Raw genomic sequence first — 21,066 nt, forward strand, 5'->3', positions numbered from 1 at the left:
TGGCGGAGGAAGAGGAGTGCTGGGGGAGCGCACCGCCCCCGGCAGCGTGAACCCCAGGGTGCCATCGCGGCTGCCCCCCGGTGGTGCGCCCTGCCCCCAGGACATGCTCCTTGCCCCCAGGACACGTGCCAGCCCCGCCCCCGCCTGCTGTCCGCCCCCGGTGCCGGAGCATGAACCTCCGCCACTGGGCTCTTGACTGGCATACAAATTTTCTCTAGGAAAGTTTCAGCCACACATTTCATAGGTGTAGGTGAAAAAGAAGTTACATAGCCTGCAATCACCATTCAAAAGCCTGGCCACCACATTTTGGACCAATTGAACATACAAGTGTCCGATTTGATGTCACTTTTGTCATGGGAGCTCAGCAGGCTTCAATGAACGTGGGCTCGGATCTGGAATATGCGCACAGAAAATAATGCATTTGAGCATGTGCTTTCTTGCATGGCTGAGTAAAAACTAGCCCTCCTCAAAAGAGATTTGCTGATGAAGTTGCATATCTGGATATGAATGCACACTGCAATACTCATCAAGTTCCTACTGACTTCAAGAGATCTATCTGACGTAGAACGGATCTGTATCAAAAACAAAGCATAACTAGACTTGGATCAGGGCCAGTATTTACGTTTTGGCTCATATTGTCTGAGAAAGTATAATCCATGCTTCACTTACCTCCTGACTGGATTAATGTCCTTTATGTGAAGCTGCCTTTGAAGAGAGTCCAGAAGCGTCAACTGGTCCAGAATGTGGTGGCCAGACTTCTGTCTGTTCTTGTTTTTAATATCAGCTCTGTTGGCTTCCTGGTTTAATCCAAAGTGCTGGTTCTACCATTTAAATACTTAAATGGCTTAGGATAAGAATGTAAGAAAAGCCCTGCTGGATCAGGGCTCCCCCATATGCCTATGGGGATCCCCCCAAAAGCACCTGAGCACAACAGTCCTCCCTTCACTTAAAATTCCCAGAAACTGTTATATAAAAGGCATACTGTCTCTGGCAGTAGAGGTACAACATAGTCATCTAAAACCTTATCCAAAATGAATTTGTCTAATCTTTTCTAAAGCCATCCGAGCTGCTGGCCATCATTGCATCTTGTGGCAACAAATTAAACTCTGTGCTGCATGAAGAGGTATTTTCTTTTGTCCTTTGTGAATCTCCCAACATTTAGATTCATTGGATGGCTTCAAATGAGAAAATGAGAAAAAGGAGAAAAACTTCTCCATATGCACTTTCTCCACACCATGTATAAATTATCAGATTACCTTAGGACCCCTTGCTCCCAATGAACCAGTCCTGTGATGAAATAATTGTGGGATGCCTTGTTCCCAGTGCAAGAGAGCATGGCCTTTTATATGATGGTCCTGGAACTCTGGAATGCATTCCCAATTCAGGTGCATCAGGATTAAGGCTTCCTCTTTGTACATCTTTAAGATACCGAGGACACCTTTATTTTGATGGGCTTTTAATGTGCAATTCATAGTTTCATTGCTCCCTCTTTTGATGTGTAAGATCCTTTGCCTTTCCTTGGCTATACGGTCAATTTTTAGAAACTGCCGTTTGTTATACTTGAAGTGTTATGATTATATTGCATGGCTTAACAATTATGCTGCTCTGGGGCATTTAACTGATAGATATACTCAGTTTATACTAAAGGGAATTTTTTAATGTAACTCATCTGTGCTGCTTTGTGTTACTGGATTTTGTTTTGGTAGTTTTTTATTTATTATATTTTTAGGGTGGAGTAAACCACGTGTCGATTTTTCTTTGAAATATGCAGTGTGTATATTACTTAAATGAATGAATGAATTTCATTTAATGTTACAATAATAGATCCTTAAAGACAGCATTATACATTGACAAACACATCAAACTAGAGTTTCTTGAACTTTTCGTTCTTAGCACTATCATGAAAGCCTTGTCTCTTTCGCCTTTCTCAGAAGCATTGAGCATAAGCATGGTAGATCTTGTATACTTTTTATTTCACTGCTTTGCTGCTAGTGTATGGTTTGAATTGGGAAGATGTAACCCTGTGTTAACATGTGTTAATCCATCTGGACAGGATTATTTTCACATGACTATAAAGCTGCTTGGGAGAGGATCACTAGTATCCTTGTCTGGGCTGTCAACAATATCTTACATCCATGTTTCAGAGAATCTAAAAAATCAGTACCTAATTTAGAGCAGGCAGAATGAAATAGACTTCATCTGCAACAGCAACTAGGTCTTGCATCCAAGTAGCTAACTCTAGTTAGTGAGTGGCAGAAACCTGATAAGTGATAAGAAATGCACAAGTACAAGGTAAGTGCTTTAAGTGGCGTATCAAACATCACTCCATGGTGCAGAACATGCAAAGAGAGGGGCACATGTAGCACACCCATTTTGCATGCAGAAGGATCCAAGTTCAATCCCTGTTATTGCCAGGTAAGGTAGGGAAAGAGCCTGCTCAAGATCCTGGAGATTTATTGCTATATTCCATATAGAGCCAGAGCAGCAAACGTGGTGCCCTCCAAATGTTTCTGGACTAGAGTTCCCATCATCCCAGACCATGGACCAGATCGGTTGATGCTGGTGGGAATTATAATGGAACGCTCTACAAAGGCTACTCCTGGTATAGACAGCACCAAGTAGACAGCTATATGGATTAATGGTCTGGCATGTATCTGGAGTGGCAGGGGTTTCGGGAGAGGAGCCTCTGACTATGAATATAGGTGATCCTGATCCTGTGATGGACTATCAAAGGAATGCAGCTTGGACATCAGACCAAACTGCTGAAAAGCCCCATAGACACCCCTTGTACATCCTGTAACAAAGCTCATTCTAATGTAACCTTGCAAACTGTAAACTTGCTCCTTTTGGATGTTCCCCATTGAGAACAGTTTGAACTTCAACTCATGAGCAGTTCCTCCACGGCACCTATGTCTTTCCTAGACTGAGTTGTACTTCTTTGGCTCTATTTCCTCAAGTACTGCTTTGGCACTTCCACCATATCATCTGATGAAAAACAATTAGAGTTGGGTTTCACGTGAGCATTGGTGACACCTCATTCCTGATCTCCTTAGATGACCTCACTCAGTAGCTTCATAGTAGATGTTGAGCAACAGGGGGACAAAATGGAACCCTGTGGAATCCCACAGCATAAATGTATTAGGGCCAATTGAAAGTCTTCCCTTGACCTTTTGGAACTAACCATTCATGATTGCATGGGGGAAAGAATCACACTTATGCTATTTCCCCAAGCCAGACTCTCACCCAGCCTGGTCCAGTCCCCTTTGCATGATTTCACCCTTCTCATGTGGTTCCTCCCTTCCCATGTTTTGAGAGGTGGGCAATACTGTCTGTGTCATGGGGAAGCAGCTCCACTGATACTGTTTTAAGAATTGCTAGTTTGTGATGATGATGGGTGAAGTGTTACTTGGCCACAACCTATACCTTTGACCAAAGCTCTGTGCTAACTGATTCCAGGCTTTTGTGACTCTTCTATAGATACATAAGTAATATTACTCCATGAAATCCTAGAAGTACTTCATTTTCTCCATTATTTATCACCTCACCATCTCAGACACTTGTGGAGTGGAATGATCTGTTCTATATTAAGAGGGAAAGAGAGATATATTGTTTTAATTGTCAATAGAAGGAGTTTGGATTCCCATTTGTACTAGAGACATGATAATACATCACTGTCATATTATTCCTTAAAAGTGCTTTAAAATCACTTGGATAGCTTTATAACTGCTTAGTGTGTTGTAATGGGAGATTGCATGGGAGCACAGGGAACCTACATTATTGGATGATGTTACAGCTTCTGGGCATAAATGCATGAGTATGGTTTGGTTTATGGAAATTCCCTTGAAATTATGCATGCCATTAAACAACTGATTAGTAGATGTTAGGAACAGATGCACCTAGCTACATTAGCTCTGATGGGCTAGTGTAATTTTGAATTTTAATATTAAAAAAAACAGATATTGGGGAGAACTTAGGCTAGATAGAGCACTCCAGAATGTTACCTTGATGAGGTTCACTTGCTTAGTTTTGCATTTATACTTGCAATACATTCAGGGCCAGTCCTACCATTAGGTTGAATGAGGCAATCACCCACCCTCTGGATTTGGTATGGCAGACTCCCAAAAGGAACCTCTAGCATTGTGTGTACCTGCCTTGTGGCCCGTTCTAATCTGACTGATACATGCTAATCTTTTACAAGTCCGGGGGAAATAGATGAGTCTATGGGCCAAATCAGATGTGGATATCAGGGAATTCGTGATCAACCTTCATTTCTCTCTATATAGGTATGTAGGTTAATGCCCCCCCCTTCCTGTTTTTCTGATGAAAATCATCTTACCTCTGAAAGTGCTGCTTGCCCTGCTGGAGAAAACAGGAAAGTATGTTGGTGCCTCTCCCAACACAACAGTCCCAAGCAGATGAGCTGTACAAATCTACAACAGGATCAGAACAGAACCAAACTAGCCAGACAACAGGAGAGGGAGAAAGACAATGGCTTGTTGTAGCATATGTGTTCATGCTACAAATAATCACAGCTCTGTAGGCATGATGAGTGTGCGCAGAGAAGCTGACCTTCAGAATTTCAGACACCGAGTTAAGGCCAATTTGGAAATTTGGCTCTGTCTGTTAACATTCCAACATGTTTTTCAAATCATGGAGCCATTTTTTTATATATATGTATTTTTAAAAACCCTTTATCCAGCTTTGAATTCCCAAAATCTCAGCAGCTTCTTTGTGGTTTCTGATTGGAAGAGTTACAGAAAAAAAATTAGAATCTTTATCGCAGAGGCAAAAATGAAACATTTTCAGAGGAGTGTCAAACTTAACTTCAGGAATTCATGAATGAAATCCCTTGTGAACATTTTGGGTGACAGCATCAACATCTCTGAACATCTGTCAGTCTGAAAAATGACAGCAAAGGCAATATTAAATTTTTTAAAAGGAAATTCTTTCTTTAGATTATCTAAATTGCTATCCTGGGGTATTTGCTTGACACTTGGCTCATAAAAGGTAAAGCACCATTTGGAACTAATTTTGCAGAAGAGTTAAGGGGGAAATGGTACATTTTGAAGAATTGCATAGCCTGACCATGAAGAAGCAGGGAGAAACAAAGGGAGACAAGATAAGTTGAATATGACAACACATTCCATGTGGTCCTGACTGCTGCTTGGAATTTGCACGGATTTTTACATTTATTACTCATATTGCAGTGTGGAGCTGTCTGCATTATTCTTTAATGGTCAGATGTTGATACTTTCCAAATAATTACCTTGTTTATTATTTGGGGAAGTTGGCATAACTGCTGGTAGTTCTCTACCATGCATGCAAGTAGTCTTTCAAACTTTTCTGACTCAAGACCCCCACCTTTAACGCCAGGTTGCAATATGAGACCCTTTCATCTTTCTATCTTCTCCCTCTTTCCTCTACAATTTTCTATTTTTATCCTTAGAATTTCATTCAAATGTTTTTAACAACTACAAACTCTGGTGTAACCCACCATAGATCAGGGAAGAAACCAGCGGAAGGTCACAATCCGTCAGCTTGAGACCAAAGGTTTAAGGAAGGGAGGGGAACCTACTTACTGTACTTCTGCCACCATCTCTGGCCACTGGTCATGCTGGCTGGGGCTGATGGGGGCTGGGGTCCAACACCACCCAGGCCACTTTTGCCATCCCTGGCTTACCATAATAGGTCAAAGGGTTCTTGGTATTTGTTTGAAAAGCGTGCACACTCTGCTTTCAAGGCTGAACGTGGTGATTTAGAGCAGCGTTTCCCAACGTTTTTCCAACCATGGCCCCCTTCCGTTCTTGTTTCCTTCCTGTGACCCCCCCCCCCCGGGTGTAGTCAAGGAGGGGCAGCTGCCACCCATAAGTAAAAATCAATACAAATCAATACATATTTGAGGTTCTGCCCCCCCTAACAAAAGCCTGCCCGCTAACAAAAATCCTGGCTATGTCCCTGCCTTTCCATCCTACTGGTAGAAAGGTAGCTATTTAAATGTTTCATATGTAAATAAAACAGATTTTATTTGTAATGTTTATAATTTATACAAAATACAATTGCATAAAATGATAGGAACAGAGTGAAATATTGTTGAAGCAGAAAAGCATAGAATCATGGAGCTGGAAGGGACCCGAAGGATCACCTTTCTAGTGCAACCCCCTGCAATGTAGGAAACTCAGATAAACCTCCAAGGAAGGAGAGCCCAGAACCTCCAGAGGGAGAACCATCTTTCGTGTATTATAAAAAGGAAACCACACTTATTTGACTAATTATTTGACACAGAGGGGAAAACCTACAGAAACAGTCCAAAGGGCACACAGGGTGTTCTGTATATATGGGAGAATTTTAAAAAGCAAGTGGTCCTCACTGACCTGGTGCAAAAAGATCTTGCCATCTGGAGGAGCCCTGGCTGCCTAGATAAAACACATCCTTACCTGGGAGTAAGGCCCACTGAACTAGTGCAACTTACTTCTGAGTAGACACTTAGTTATTTCCTAGATGCAAGTCAGCAGCACAAGACAACCCCGCTTGACTATGCTCTGGGGTGGATTTCACCCCACACCTTGCAGAGCCAAGTCAATGCTGCCAACGGGCTCTGCACACCTCAACAACATCCGAAGGCCCTGATCCACTAGGCGCTGGGATGGATTGCTCCTTGTGCCTTGCAGAGTCAGGCCCAGGCTGCCACCACGCCCAGCACTGGCAGCAGCAACAAACAGCTCTGCCTCGCCCAGCCCTGCCAATTGCCACCCCACCACCACACTTACCTGATTCCCCGCTTCACTTCTTACTTCCCTCTGTGCCCCCCAAGCCTGCTGTGCCCCCCCCATTTACACGATTTTGACCTGTGCTCCCCTTGGAATATCCTGGGGTTGGAAACCACTGATTTAGAGCAACATTCTTCTTGAAGTCAAAGAGGGATGCTTTGGCTCAATTTGATGCCTCTTGTACTATTCTTGTACCACCATGGCATTCCTGTACAAGGTTTATTGTGCAGCTGCAATGTTGTCCCCTATCTTCATTTATTCTTAAAATGTGTTAATTGCTTTTCCAAACAACTTGCTGCTAAAGATGGCTCACAATTTTAAGAAAAGGTAAATTTAAAAATACAGATGAATATAATGCTACATTTATAACTGCTAAGGGCAGTAAAAGGTCATGTATCCCAAATGCCAAATAATAAAAATGTTTTTACCAGATGTCTGAAAGAATTAGGCAGGCCCCATTTATGGAGGGCGTTTCAACACTGAAGTGTCATAACAGTGAAAATTCAGTTCTGGGTCCTGCCTAGACTGTAGCCTCGCAGAAAGATGGAACTTGGGGAAACCTTCTCTTTCATATGGTGTACTTTGTAGATAAGCCAGTACTCAGGTGTTTTCCCTCAAAGAGGTACAATGTGTCTAAGGTTATGCACTTATGCAACACCCCAAAAAAGAGGACTAAAGAGGATAGGGCTTTGCATACAATTGGCATGTGCTATTGTATATGTAGAGCCGTATTTATTTAATTAGAAATACAATGCATCTTATTGTAGTGGGGCAGACTGTGACAAGGTCCCCTGTTTGCTTGCCTAGCTGCTCCAGAGAAGCGGACACGGAGCAATGGATCCAAACTACAAGAAAGAAGATTCCACCTAAACATTAGGAAGAACTTCCTGACAGTAAGAGCTGTTTGACAGTGGAATTTGCTGCCAAGGAGTGTGGTGGAGTCTCCTTCTTTGGAGGTCTTTAAGCAGAGGCTTGACAACCATATGTCAGGAGTGCTCTGATGGTGTTTCCTGCTTGGCAGGGGGTTGGACTCGATGCCCCTTGTGGTCTCTTCCAACTCTATGATTCTATGATTCTAGCCTGCTTTCCAGGAACTAAGATAAGCAGCTTCAAGGCCTCTACTGTCCCTTCTTATGGTTCATAGATGTTCATATACAGTGGTACCTCGGGTTACAGACGCTTCAGGTTACAGATGTTTCAAGTTACAGACTCCGCTAACCCAGAAATAGTACCTAGGGTTCAGAACTTTGCTTCAGGATGAGAACAGAAATTGTGCAGCGGTAGCGCGGCAGCAGCGGGAGGCCCCATTAGCTAAAGAACTGTTTCAGGTTAAGAACGGACCTCCAGAACAAATTAAGTTCTTAACCTGAGGTACCACTGTAATTGTAGAATCGGAAGGAATCCCAAGGGTCATCTAGTCCAGTCCCCTGCAATGCAGGAATCCTGCCCACAGCTGTCCCTGGGTAGGCTTCAACCACCAACCTTCTGGCCAGATGTACAGTCAGATGTACTGATCCATTGCACCACAGGCTCAATGTTTGTTGTTTTTAAACCAGATAGCCCATCCAATAGAGGACTCCCTCAAACAGGGAACAGGAACCTCTTGCCTTTTGGACTACAATTGCCTAATCGCTGACCATTGACCTTGCTGGCTTGGCTGATGGGGCTTGGAGTTGAACAACATCTGAAGGGCTACATGTTCTCAATTACTGAAACAAAGAACTGTCGTCTTCAAATGGAGCTGCAAAGTAGGGCATGTGGCTGTTTTGTCATAGATTGGGCTAAATGTGCTTCCTTTGTCAAGGAGTTCCCAAGCCTGAGAGGAACCACTGGGAAGGCCCTTTATGAGTTCCTAGCAAACGTTCATCAGATGTTGACAGTACTGAAAGAAAGGTCTCTCCCAAAGATCTTCAAACCCAACCAGGTTCATATGGGAGAACAGAGCCTTTCAGATAATCTGGGGCCAAGTTATGTCATCAGGCTTTGTAGATCGCAACCAGAACTGCCCAGAAATGGACTGAAGCTGTTGTAACATGGGACTTGCATTCTCCCTATAGCCACCCCAAGTTAACAAACTGGCTGCCACATTCTGAACCAACAGAAGTTTCTGAATGCTCCTCAAAGACAATTCCACACAGGACATGTCACAGTAGTCCTAACAAGCTGCAATTTAAGGCAGATGTCACTGAGGTCAGATCTGATATATATATTTGTGTGTGCATATCTTTACATAGCCATAGATTTTTGTCTGGGAACCCTCTCCCAATCAAACATAACATTACTATTTTTTAAAAGGTTTTTATAGAGACTGTGCCACAGCAGTGACAAGCAAGCTGCAGCTGGCACTTGGGTGGGTGGCAGCAATAGTGGATGGGCCACCAACTTGCCCCCTCTCCCAGTCCAGTGCCTGAGTCAAGGGACTCACCTTACCTAATGGGAGAGCCGGAATTTCTTTGCAGAAGTGCTTTCTACATAAGGCCCCTGCAGGGTTTCATTGTGGGAGCTTCAGGAAAGAATATCAATTGAAGGCTGCAATCAGTCACCTGGAAGTAAGTGCCATTGAGCTAAGTGGTTCTGAAGTGGGATGTTTTAGGATCACACTGGGTAACTTAAGCTTTCCTTTAGACAGGATTTTTTATTTTATTTTTTACAGGGGCAGCATCATACTGGGCATGACCAAATTTCCTGGGACTGTTTTCTCGAACCTTGACCATACAAACCTTGACCTTGTTGGGTCCAGGGCCATCTTAAGCATATCTGGTGACGTGGTCCAAAGATCCCCCCCCCCCCAGTTTCCCAGAGTTGCCGACCTTTTTAAGGAAAGGTTCCTCAGAGTTGTTGATCTGAACTTGGGAATTCCACAAGATTTCACTACAGGGAAGGAGAGGCAAGAGCTGGGGGTGGGGGGAACCCACTCCTTCCTTTACTGGATAGAAAGTGGGACAGAGGAAAGCAGGAAGGAGAGGGCATTCAACCCACCGATGGAGAGGAGAGGAGGGTGTGGTGGTTGGGAAGCTGAGCCGGGGCAGAAGTAGAGTCGCTCCTCCCGCCGACGCAGGCTTCCCTGATCCCCTCAGAGTGGGTGGGTGGGTGGGTGTGGCAGGACAGCAGCAGATTGTCCTTGCCCACGACCACACACGCAGTGTATGGGGTGTGCGTGTTCACAACGCTACTTAAAGGGAGAAATAAAAGTGCACTTGGGCACAGCTAAGGACGTGTCTGGTGGGAGGGGGAGCCAAACGCCTTGGGCAGACCCCATGAAACAATTACTTCAGTCAGAGTTCAGCTTGGTCTCCAGAAAAGGGCATGGAAGTTGCAGGGGCAGCAGCCAAAGCAGCTCTTTCTGCTCCTGGGTGAGGAGGAGGAGAGTCTTTGCAAATGCTTTGGAGTTCCCTTCTGCCCACCGGGAAGCTTCTGCACCGAAAAGGGAGAGGTGGGGTCCTTGCTTGCTGGTGGGGTGCTTTGACAGAGAGCTGCTGGGAGAGGCTCCAGCTTCCCTGTTGAAACTGTTCTCACCCGCCTCTTCAGGGCTCTCCTCCCGTGCTCCTGCCATGCACAGGATGCTTGGGAGGCAAGCTGCACACTTGGGCGTGCAGGGAAAGGAGAGGCCGCCGGCAATGCCACACAGCTCCCCCACTTTCTGGGGCACCCATAGAGGGCGGCGCTGTGACACAGCGCGCCACTAAGCTCTATGGGAAAGACGGCTCTGGTTGGGTCCATCCGCGTTTTGCGTCACTATATTTTGCCCTCTCTTTTATACATTTCTTTTTAATATCTTTAAGTCACAAGCAATAATACTAGAGTTCCAAAGCTAGACATGATGCAGTTTTCCCTGAACTGTAGGCCTTATGTTTGACTTCTCCCCCATGTAAACAAACTCCTCTCTGTATGAAGAACAGTGTGTTTGGCAGGGGGCTACCACCTCCCTGACATGTAAAGCTTTCTATGTCAGTTCCTCCCTCCTCCGCATCCTCTTTGGGTGGGTGTTTAAAGATGGGATTCTGGCACCTACAATCTGAAGTGAAATGGTTCAAGAAAAACTCTTCTGTGTGATTCTACTGTATGTGTAGATCAGCTGGGGGGAAAAGAGAAGGGAAATCATAGCTTCTTTAGGCATAGTAAGGAAAACCTGAAACCCATTTTCTATAATCAGTGAATGATAGTAGTTATGAATGATTGCTGCAACACCAAGAAAATATTAGCTATCATATTTTGATAACCTGGGTGAGTCAAACTGTTGGGATCCTTTTCTGATAAGCGGCCTGGCTGACTACAACCCCCACTGTTTTAGGGCTTACTTATTCACAGGAATTTCAAAGTGAAATAAAGAAAGGGTAGCTTCTCTTTTCGAGAGATCTTAAAATATGCTTTGAGTCTCCCCAAAGCAAACATTTTAAAAGCAAAATTATGGAACCTCTTTTGGAAAAATTATATCAATCTATTTCTTTTTCCATGTGATTTCATAGAGCCGGAGCCCCTCTTGGGGTGCCGAAGCAAACCTGACCACATTTTTCCAGGCTGACATCATCTGTTTCACTCACACTTTCACATCCTGCATTAAACCTCCTGCATGCACATCAACAAGTCAGGATTGTAAAAGGAGTGTAACTGGGGAACTGTTTTTGGGTGATATTTGATAGGAGCAATTGTGCGCACTGCTGTTTTAGAGTAACTGTGGCTATAGTCTACTATGTCAACAAAAGTCACTTTTGCCATATGGAAACCTAATTATGTCAGGATGATCTGTTCCAAATCACTTTGGAGAAATTCAAGTCATTTAAACAAAAAGTAAATCAGTTCTTTTCTTTTTTGAAAAAAAAAGCATTTGAGAATCAACCTTCCTTAAATAACAGTGTTCATATTTCAGAGTTAGAACTTACAGTTAACAGATTTGAGAATAATAAAAAGGACTTTTTAGTTATTTTTAGGTGGTTGAGAATTTATTAGGTGAGAAGAAAACATAGATATTTCCCCACAGTCCTTCAGTATAAGTTTAATCTTACTTTCATTTAAGGCACTGAGTAAAATTCTGGCTCTATGGATATAAATGGCAAAATGCTCCTTGCCTCCCCACTTCAGTGTCAGTAGTATTTTTAATAATAAACAACAACTGTCACACACATTAAAGCACATTCAAAGCATATAACCTCCCCTGAGGGAATGTAGTTTACCCCTCACAGAGAGACAGTTGCTAGCAGCCTTGACAAACTACAGTCCCCAGGATTCTTTGGGGGAAGCCATGTGCAATGAATGTGCTTTAAATGTATGGTGTTAATGTGACTGATGGTATTTTGGTCTCCTGCACATGTTTGGCCCCATTAATGGGAATTCCTTTTGCGTGAGCCCCATTGAGGTACAGTAAAACTGCATACGGACAGTTCCCATGCATTTCAATAGGGCCCTTGTCCAGCAGAAGTTCTTCATCACACTTAAATATAGTGCTGTAGAATATTCTTGCAATGACAATTTTAACGGGAAGAACCAAATATGTGATGTTCACTCACAATCCCTTAAGCATCAACCAGAAATGTTAAGGAAGTCCTGGGCATTCCAGAGCATGCTCAGTTCACTTGGGTCATTGGCCAGGCCTCTGGTACTCATTGTAGGACTCTATCCTACAAGATGTGTGACACAATCCAGTGGTTATACAAAACAGGGAAAGTTGGAATGTAGGAAGCTGCCTTATACTGAGGCTGACTATTGAATCCCCTAGCTCAGTGGCTGACAGACGCTCTCCAAATTCTCTGAAGATGCCATGGACTGAATCTGGGGCCTTCTCTGTGTAAAGCTCTAACCCTGAGCTCCTGCCCCCCCAACTACTGCACTCTGCCCCCAAGAAACAGAAAGGTGGATAGTGATAAATACAAGTTTCTGTCCAAGGAAGCCTGGCCGTTACTGATCTCACTGATGGCCAGAGGCCATCAATACTTGCATAGAAGAGGTGTCAGCAGTTGTCATTTGTTATACAAATGGCAAAGGAGCCTTGATAGTAGAATCATAGAATCATAGAATCATAGAGTTGGAAGAGACCACAAGGGCCATCGAGTCCAACCCCCTGCCAAGCAGGAAACACCATCAGAGCACTCCTGACATATGGTTTTCAAGCCTCTGCTTAAAGACCTCCAAAAAAGGAGACTCCACCACACTCCTTGGCAGCAAATTCCACTGTCGAACAGCTCTTACTGTCAGTATTCAGTTTTATTCATTGAAGTAGACCTCCATGACTAAATTAGGTTCATTATTTACATTGTGTCTACTCTGAGTAGGATGTAGTTGTATACAACTTGCTGTCATGTTTGGCATTTGAGAAGCCCCCAAACAAGCTTTCAAATCACCCCAGGGGGTTCCTGGATCAGAGCTTGAAACCACTTTGCACTATGTGATTTACATACATTTAAAAACACCGGTTCTGTTATTTGACCTGCATCCCAAACAGGAGGCAAAAGGGAAAGTCAGAGGAAGGAAAGGAAGTGTCTGGCCAGTGCATCCCCTTATGCATCAGTTACGTCCCAATGATATGATGCTGTCTTGCTGCTCCTTCTGCAGGATGGTTGCTCCAAGCAGTGAGTCACTTCTGTGGTTTGGCAGCTGCTTTCTGGTTTCTCTACAGGCTGCCATCTGGAGAGTTTGGTGGTGACATAGTGGCTTGAGCATGTGCTTTTTGCGTTGTGGCTCCAGTTTTCTGGAATTCTCTTCCCTTCGAAGTGAAGCACGCTCCAGCATTGTCATGTTTATGTCGTCCGTTAAAAACTTTTCTTTTCTCTCCAATTAGCCTATTTTATTTCTGCAGTTTTTCATTTGTGTTAGTGTGTATGTCTTAATACTGTTTTATGATCTGGATTATCTTTCACGTTCTGTTTTCATTCTCCACTCAGGTATTCTCTGAATAAAGAGCTACTTGTAAATTCAGAAACAAACAAAGAAAATGTGTGGGGAGAAGAAAGGGACCCCAACATTGTAAATTTGCCAGTAAAAAACACCTAACTCAGTTTATATACCATTATGAGTTTGGGGAAGTAGGTTCTGTACAGAGACCCTTCTAATCCCTGGATCCAGCAAGTGTTAACATCTAATCGAGGCTTCTAATTCTTGGAATAGCCAGGTTATCCTCTTGGTGAGGTGTAGGGAGAACAAAGGGAGAGGCTTTATGGGAGACGGCAAATGGGTGGGACAGATAGTGAAAGGACAAAAGCCAAAGTTGAGAGCTGAGGTTTTTTTTTAGGTAGTGAAGTGACTTAGAAGGAAAGCAGCAAGTTGGGCCGAGAGCCAGAGCAACGTTTGAGAGCAGTGTTGGATTTCTGTTTGAATTCAAGGCTGCAGCTATGGGAGAAACAAGACTCTCTTGGGGTGTTGATGCTGTGAGCCCCTCCATCATATAGGCTCAGGTTGTATATATGTGTAAATGAACCATATATCATAAAGACACCACAGTCTCTGCTGTGCTACATTCCCATATACGCCTAGAACCCCTGGAATATTGCACCATTTGGAGATTGGAGTGGCGTGCATTACCTACTGTAACAGCACCCTCTCTGTTCCCAAAACTATTGCATCACTTCAAGTGGTCCTTTGGGCTTGGATGCTATATCAGCTGTGATTTCTTTGCCAGTAGCTGAGGTTATGTGAAGCCCATTCAATCCCATGTTGTTTGGCTTCCTTTCCCCACTACCCCCTCCCCCCGCTCCAGTGTTTTGTGACGCTTCCAAGAAATTATTTGGGACTAGTTTTTTTTTACCCCTTTTTTCTTTTCACAAGCAATCTATGTCTGGACATGGAGCTGGAAGCTTTTGCAGACATCATTTGAGCTTCTCAGCGCTTGGCTTACAGAAAATCTTGCATTTTATAACCAGATCCAGAACAGAAGCAGATACTCCATAAATCACTTTAATGGCCAAGCTGAACATTTTAACTATTTATTTTTAGTCTTGCTTGCTCTGGGATGAGAAAACTTTGAATGTGTATGGCACTGTCACACCTATGTATCCTGCCAAGCGGAACCCCTCCCCTTGTTCTTAAAAGTTGATGTCATACAAAAACTGGCCATTTTTAGCAGTAAGGCTGAGAAAGTGTATTCATCTCCAGCCCTCTTAAAATCCCAATCATCTACGAGTTTTATGCATCCTGTAAGTGTAGACGGAGGATGAGAAGAGGGGCACTTTCACCTGATCCAACACCCCTTTAAGCCCAGCACATAGGGGGTTTGGGTTGAAGCCCAAATATCCCTCTTCCCCCTACCACCAGAGGGGTCTATAAAAGACTGCATAGGGAGTCTGGGTAAAAAAGAGGTCAATCAGGGCCCCTGCGCCTTTTGATACGTGGACGAGGGAATTTTCGTAGGTGTAGCTTGTCATGCAAGCTAAACTGTCTAAAATTCCCTCTTCTGCACAACTATTAGAGGTGCGGGAATCCAATATTTTCTTTTTCTATTCACCTGCAATAGGTAGGGGCTATGAAAGATCTAGATGCATTTGAGTGGAAGTCTTTCCACAGCCCTCTGGGATCTGTATGTTCACACAATTACAATCAGTGTAATAAAACTAGGAATATTAAAAACACACACACATTCCTATTGATTAACTGGAAGCAGGCACACCCTGGGAATATTTATTGAGAGGCATGTCCAAATATTAATAAGCATCCTAAATCATCATGTAATGTATAATTTTCTTTCTGTTTGCATTACAGATAATGCCGGTGAGGAGAATCCCATGCAAAGCCAATGCACCACCTGGATCCTTTTTTGCACGGGACAATACAGCAAATTTCTTATCCTGGTGCAGAGATGTGGGAGTAGACGATACTTGTCTATTTGAATCTGAAGGTTTGGGTATGTGTCAACTCCTGCACATCACAATATCCATTGTACTTATAGCGAAGCGTCAGTCATGTCCCTAGTGATTATCACTGGGGGCAGAATCAAATCAAGCTGTCTTTGAAATCATGACGCACCATTGAGTCACGTTTTTTAACAGAATGTTCTAGGCCATAGCTGCTTATTTGTTTTAAAATACTGCATTCAAAATATTACAGACACTGCCTTCTATTAAATGTGGTATTACTCTGAGTTGGGATGAAAATGAAAATGAAGGATGTTTTGTGGAATTTCAAGAGAAAACCTGTTCTAGTTTAATTTCAACCACAGTCAGTTAATTCTGCGCTGCAATATTATGGATGCTTATCTTGTGAAAGTCAGTTTCACCACACACAATGGAACTTCTGTCTTGAATGCATACAGATCACCCAGTGCCATATTGATGGCTGCATCAGGTCATGGATATCTTGATGTCAATAGTCACTAATCAGGATATTAGGGAGCAAGCATAACTCCACACTGTAACTGAATGAAGGGCCTTAGGCAATGCTTAGGCTGCTCAAAACCTCCTGGCATGCTAGCAGAGAGCTCCACCTGTGGCAATGCACAGCGAATGACAGCAGGGCATGTTGGGTGTGGGAATGGATGAACCACATCAATTGCCCCTTTGTTTCCCTGACAAAATGGCACAACTTTATTTCAGCCCTGGGGCTAGTGTAGTTAATTCCCTCCCGCTACTGTGAGTTGGTAGGAAAGAAGAGAGGAACTGAGCGCCCAAACCTCCTGCCCTATCCTCAGTGAATCTGCACAGTGCGTGTGACAGCTGGGCCATAGGCAGATCTCTTTTCCTCTTTGACTTTGTTAGTAGATGTCAGGGGCTGGACTGAGGAGGAATGGTGGGGACTGCCTCCCTTTCTCCTGAATCTTCCTGAGAACAGGAGGACAGTATATATTTAGAACAGTGGTTTGCAAAAGGGCATAGTTCAGAGGCTGCAGAGGGGAGAAGCTGGGAAATATTGGAAGAGGAACAGCAGGAAGAAGAAACACCAGGGGAGAAACAGCTGACAGACTCAGTGTCTTTGGAAAGCATTCCTGAGCCCCCCTCTCCCAGGACCAGGTGAGCATTGAGGGTAGTCAAACAGCAGGCTCAGAGGCAGAAAGCTCAGATTAGCCGACGCAGGGGTGACGTAGAATAGGAGAGATGTAGTGGGGTGGGACTTTACTTGGAGCAACACCATTATCTAGGGGATACTGCGTTCCTTCATCTCTCACTGTAAATATTGAATAAATTAATTGGTAAGAACTTTTATTGTCTATCTGCTTACTGGCTGCCACCGTGGGAGGGATCCCAGAAGCTTGACAGTAGCTACTGTAGAACTGGGAAGATGTCTAATTCTGCAGGACTGGACCTCAGTTGGATCACACATAATGTTTTACTTGTATATTCAAAATCGGCATTTTATGAATGAAGGAAGGAATAACTAAATGCTGAAACAACATCTAAATAATATTAGAACTATCATTCCACTATGCATAGTTCTTGGTCTTTCAGTTGCTGGCTCTTGAAAAAGGAATTCTCTCTGCATAGTTCAATTAAGTATGCTTATTGGATCATTATTATTGGCATCATTGTGATATACTCCAAATATTTCCTGTATACTTAGCATGTGACTTTGTCAGCTAATTGTATGATTACTGTTCTCTTATTAAGCATATAAAAATAAATACACTCTGGAGTGCAAGAGAAATGTGAAAGGGGATGTTGCTGCATCATACCAGACCCAGTCGCTATACATTTCAACAACAGCCAGAATTCTGTATGCCCAAGCATGGGAAAAATGATGAAGCAAGTAGATTGGTTCTGAATCCCCCCTCCCGTTTTTCAGAAAAATCTGAAAACAATGGAATATTATTAAATTTACAGTGATGTTAAATGGCGAAGGAAGACTAGTAGATGGGATTAGTAACCCAAAATGGCAATAGGGAATTTGGAGTGTTGGGAAGTGGTGTGGATTATATGTTGATGTAGAGGATTAGTAAAAGAATAGTAATAGTATCCTGCTGTTAGGATGTGAATAAGGATAAATATTGGAAGCAGGCGAAAGCCATAGAGAAAGAGACAGGCTTGATTTCTGCAGGAATCCGAGGTCGTGGCTATGGGAGAAGCAAGATCCTCTAGGGGTGTTAATGCTGTGAGCCCCTCCATCCTGGGCTCAAATTGAATATATGTGTAAATAAACCCTGTATCATAAAGACATCACAATCTCTGCTGCCCCTCATTATGAGGAAACCAAACCCTGGGGTAAGCTCCTGGAACCTCTGGAATCTTGCACTGCTTGAAGATTGTGGTAGCATGCAACAATATTTTCCTGTGGAGGAAAAAAAGAAGAATAACTCCAGTAAGCTAATTCTTATTTTAATTTCATACTTAGGCCGAAAACAAGTCCCAAGTGAACTAATAATTAAGCAGCAACACCAAAATTACTACAGCTCTGTAATAACTGCAATTTATTGCTTTGCACTGTGCACTTGAAACTGTTTAAATGAAAGAGGGATGGTATTACTGCTGGACTGGATCCAAAGTTGCCTTGCGTGAGTGAGTGAGTGGAAAGGCACCTTTACTCACACAAAGCTTCGCTGACTTCACTCTCCATCCCATCCCACACAGCTGTCCAAAGCTGTTTGGGAAGGTTCTCCCAACGGTCAAGCAGAGACTTTGGTGGTGTTTCCAAAGGTCCGCAGTGGGGAGGAGAAAGGGGCAGGAAAGCCATATTGCATGAGTGGAACTCTGCTCATACTTACCCAGACCCACCCCTTTATTTCCCCCAATAGCATTCATGATCAATTTGCCTACATGAAAATTGTACCATACTACTTAAACAACTCTAATTCCAACCCAGACCCTGGATTCATCAGCTGAGGCCCTTCTGCGTGTGCCTCCTTTGAGGGAAGGGTGGAGGGTGGTGATATGAGAATGGGCCTTTTCAGTAGTGGCTCTCCTCTTGTGGAAAGCTCTGCCCAGGAATGTGCCATCACTATCAACTTTTAGGCAATAGGCAAAAAGGTTTCTTTTTATCTGGGCTTTCATCCTTTAATTTGGATGAATTTCATCCTTTTGAACTGTGGGATGTGTATCAATGTGTTATTCCTTTTGTGCTGGTTTTATAATGTTTTTGATCTTTGTACTGTTTTGCCAATAATTTTGAGTCACTTTTGGGGGAAAACAACCAGTAACTGCAAATAATAATAGCATGTGTGTAGAGTTTTACCTATAACTCTTTGCTACATTCGGCAATTGTTTTATTTTGAAGTCATGTGGTTGTTTCCACAAAATGTAATCCTTCTTCCCAAACAATTACTGCTTTTGTTGTTGTTGCTGCTGCTGTTAATATAATTATTTCATCATTTTTTAAAAATACCAAAGTGCCTTACAGGATAAAAACTGAAATAGGAAACAAGATCCAAATCAAATATAAGACAAGGACATAAAACGCTCATCCAAATAAGAAATACGGTAAATTCTAGCCACTCTGCTTTTAGTCGCCAAGAAATAAAGGTGAAGGATTAAACAGTAAGATACAGAAGCTTGGAAAATGACTTTCCAGATTACACACTGACCTTTTTGCTGGCTGAGTCATTCAGAGAACCAAAGCAGAGTATGAGATGGACAGTTTATTTTTATCTTGACCACCTCTGCCTTCGAGAAGCAACAATTTCAGCAAAGTCATAATCTTAATAATATAATTTTTCCTCCTTTCATGCTTATGACAAATCTCTTTTGATACAAAATTTAGGACAACCTTTTGCCTCAAGATTGCCTTTCAGCCGAAGATGAAGAGAATCAATTGTTTGGTTGGACTTGGAATCAAATAAAAAGTGAAAAGCTGTTGTGATGGAAGACAAGTCTGCTGGAGCACTAAATGAACTCACTGTGCTATCATCAAGAGGCTTCTGTTTTCCACTGCTCAAAAGGTTTTTCAGTGTGTGTAGCTCTTATCTCTATTGCAACTGATCTGTTTGCCTTCCTTTTCAACATTCTTTTCCTTGCATTTTTAATATGTGAGAAGATCGTGCTATCCTCATTCTATCCTTGGCTTCTAATATTACTTATCATCATCATTACGTGATAATTATTAATGTATTTTATTACATCTATTCCAGGCATTTATATACCGCCCAAGTAAACATGTCCTCCACTCAAAAATCAAAATCAGTCAAATAAGTACAGCTAATTAACAGCTAAAAATGCTCATTTTTTTATTATTTTTGGTGTTGGCATGAGGCATTATGACTAGACCACTCCAGCAAAACAATGTTAATGTGATGTTCCCAGCAACCGTCCTTTGTGAAATTTGTGTCGAGAGGTCTTCCAGCTAGACGGCCTCTTGCTCTGCTCTGGTCAAAGTCATTACGATGAAGTTAGCACAGCTACTTGCAGAAGTAACAACTTGTGGAAGTTTTTGAGAAAAAGAATTATTACTGTTTTGGGGGCTGTGTGTGTGTGTGTGAATGTCGGAACAGTTTTTCCTCAGCCGACTACTTGCACTGGTGTTGCACAGCTACATGTTTAGAGAGCTTGTGCCACACACATCATCTCGCTTATGGTGATGATGCAGACAATGTGCATCGTCAGGGCTTTCCCACTACCACACAACTCTGGAAATCCACCTCAGTTACAAAGTTGGCCTACTTGAACCTCTGCCCCATCCCCCAACCAAGCTTCAGGGCCGTAGAGTGTAATCCCATAGAATAACAGCTACCTAGGGTGGCGCTGTGGGTTAGAGCACAGAGCCTAGGACTTGCCGATCAGAAGGTTCAAATCCCCGTGACGGGGTGAGCTCCCGTTGCTCGGTCCCTGCTCCTGCCAACCTAGCAGTTCGAAAGCATGTCAAAATGCAGGTAGATAAATAGGTACCGCTCTGGCGGTAAGGTAAACAGCGTTTCCATGCACCAGAAGCTGTATGCCGGCTCCCTCGGCCAATAAAGCGAGATGAGCGCCGCAACCCCAGAGTCGGCCACGACTGGACCTAATGGTCAGGGGCCCCTTTACCTTTAGAAAACGTGATCCTCAGGACTGAACCTCATGGATAAGTTATCTTCTTATGGCTATGTACTGGATTATTTTCCAGCCTGCAAGCTGCCAGCAACGCACCCCTTGCTTTGTGTAAAATATATTTTTTAAAAAACCCTGTCAGCACATCATTTCATTTATCAATTGCCATTTGCTCTGACTGAGCACTAAAGAGTGTTTTTCCCCAGGGGGAAAGTGGCAGGACAAGAGGAAGTGTGAATAAGCCAAATGGCAGGATGGAACCTATAGTCAATCCCTCATAATCTTGCTGGGTATTTCACACAGCAAAAAATGAGGTAGAACGTGTTCCAAAACCCAACATTATGAAACCCTTTACTTGCCTAGCAAGTCAGGGCAAGGGTGTGATGGGAAACTAACTGGAATTCATTTCCTGAAATTAAATAAATTATATTTTG

The 21,066-nt window shown here is 43.2% G+C and overlaps 1 protein-coding gene across 8 annotated transcripts in view; it reads left to right on the top strand.

Annotated features, from left to right (window-relative positions):
• Positions 1 to 21,066, top strand: part of GAS2 (growth arrest specific 2) — a 115,415-nt gene that overhangs the window by 38,643 nt on the left and 55,706 nt on the right. For all 8 annotated transcript variants that reach the window (XR_014517072.1, XM_083465404.1, XM_083465407.1 and 5 more), the window contains one exon: positions 15,453 to 15,594. Coding sequence is in view for 7 of the 8 variants with exons in the window: in XM_083465404.1 (XP_083321530.1) it covers positions 15,453 to 15,594 (142 nt within the window). In the remaining variant the exon portion in view is untranslated. The remainder of the gene's footprint in view (positions 1 to 15,452; positions 15,595 to 21,066) is intronic.

This window comes from Podarcis liolepis, assembly GCF_965112155.1.
Source record: "Podarcis liolepis genome assembly, chromosome: 1".
NCBI lineage: Eukaryota > Metazoa > Chordata > Lepidosauria > Squamata > Lacertidae > Podarcis > Podarcis liolepis.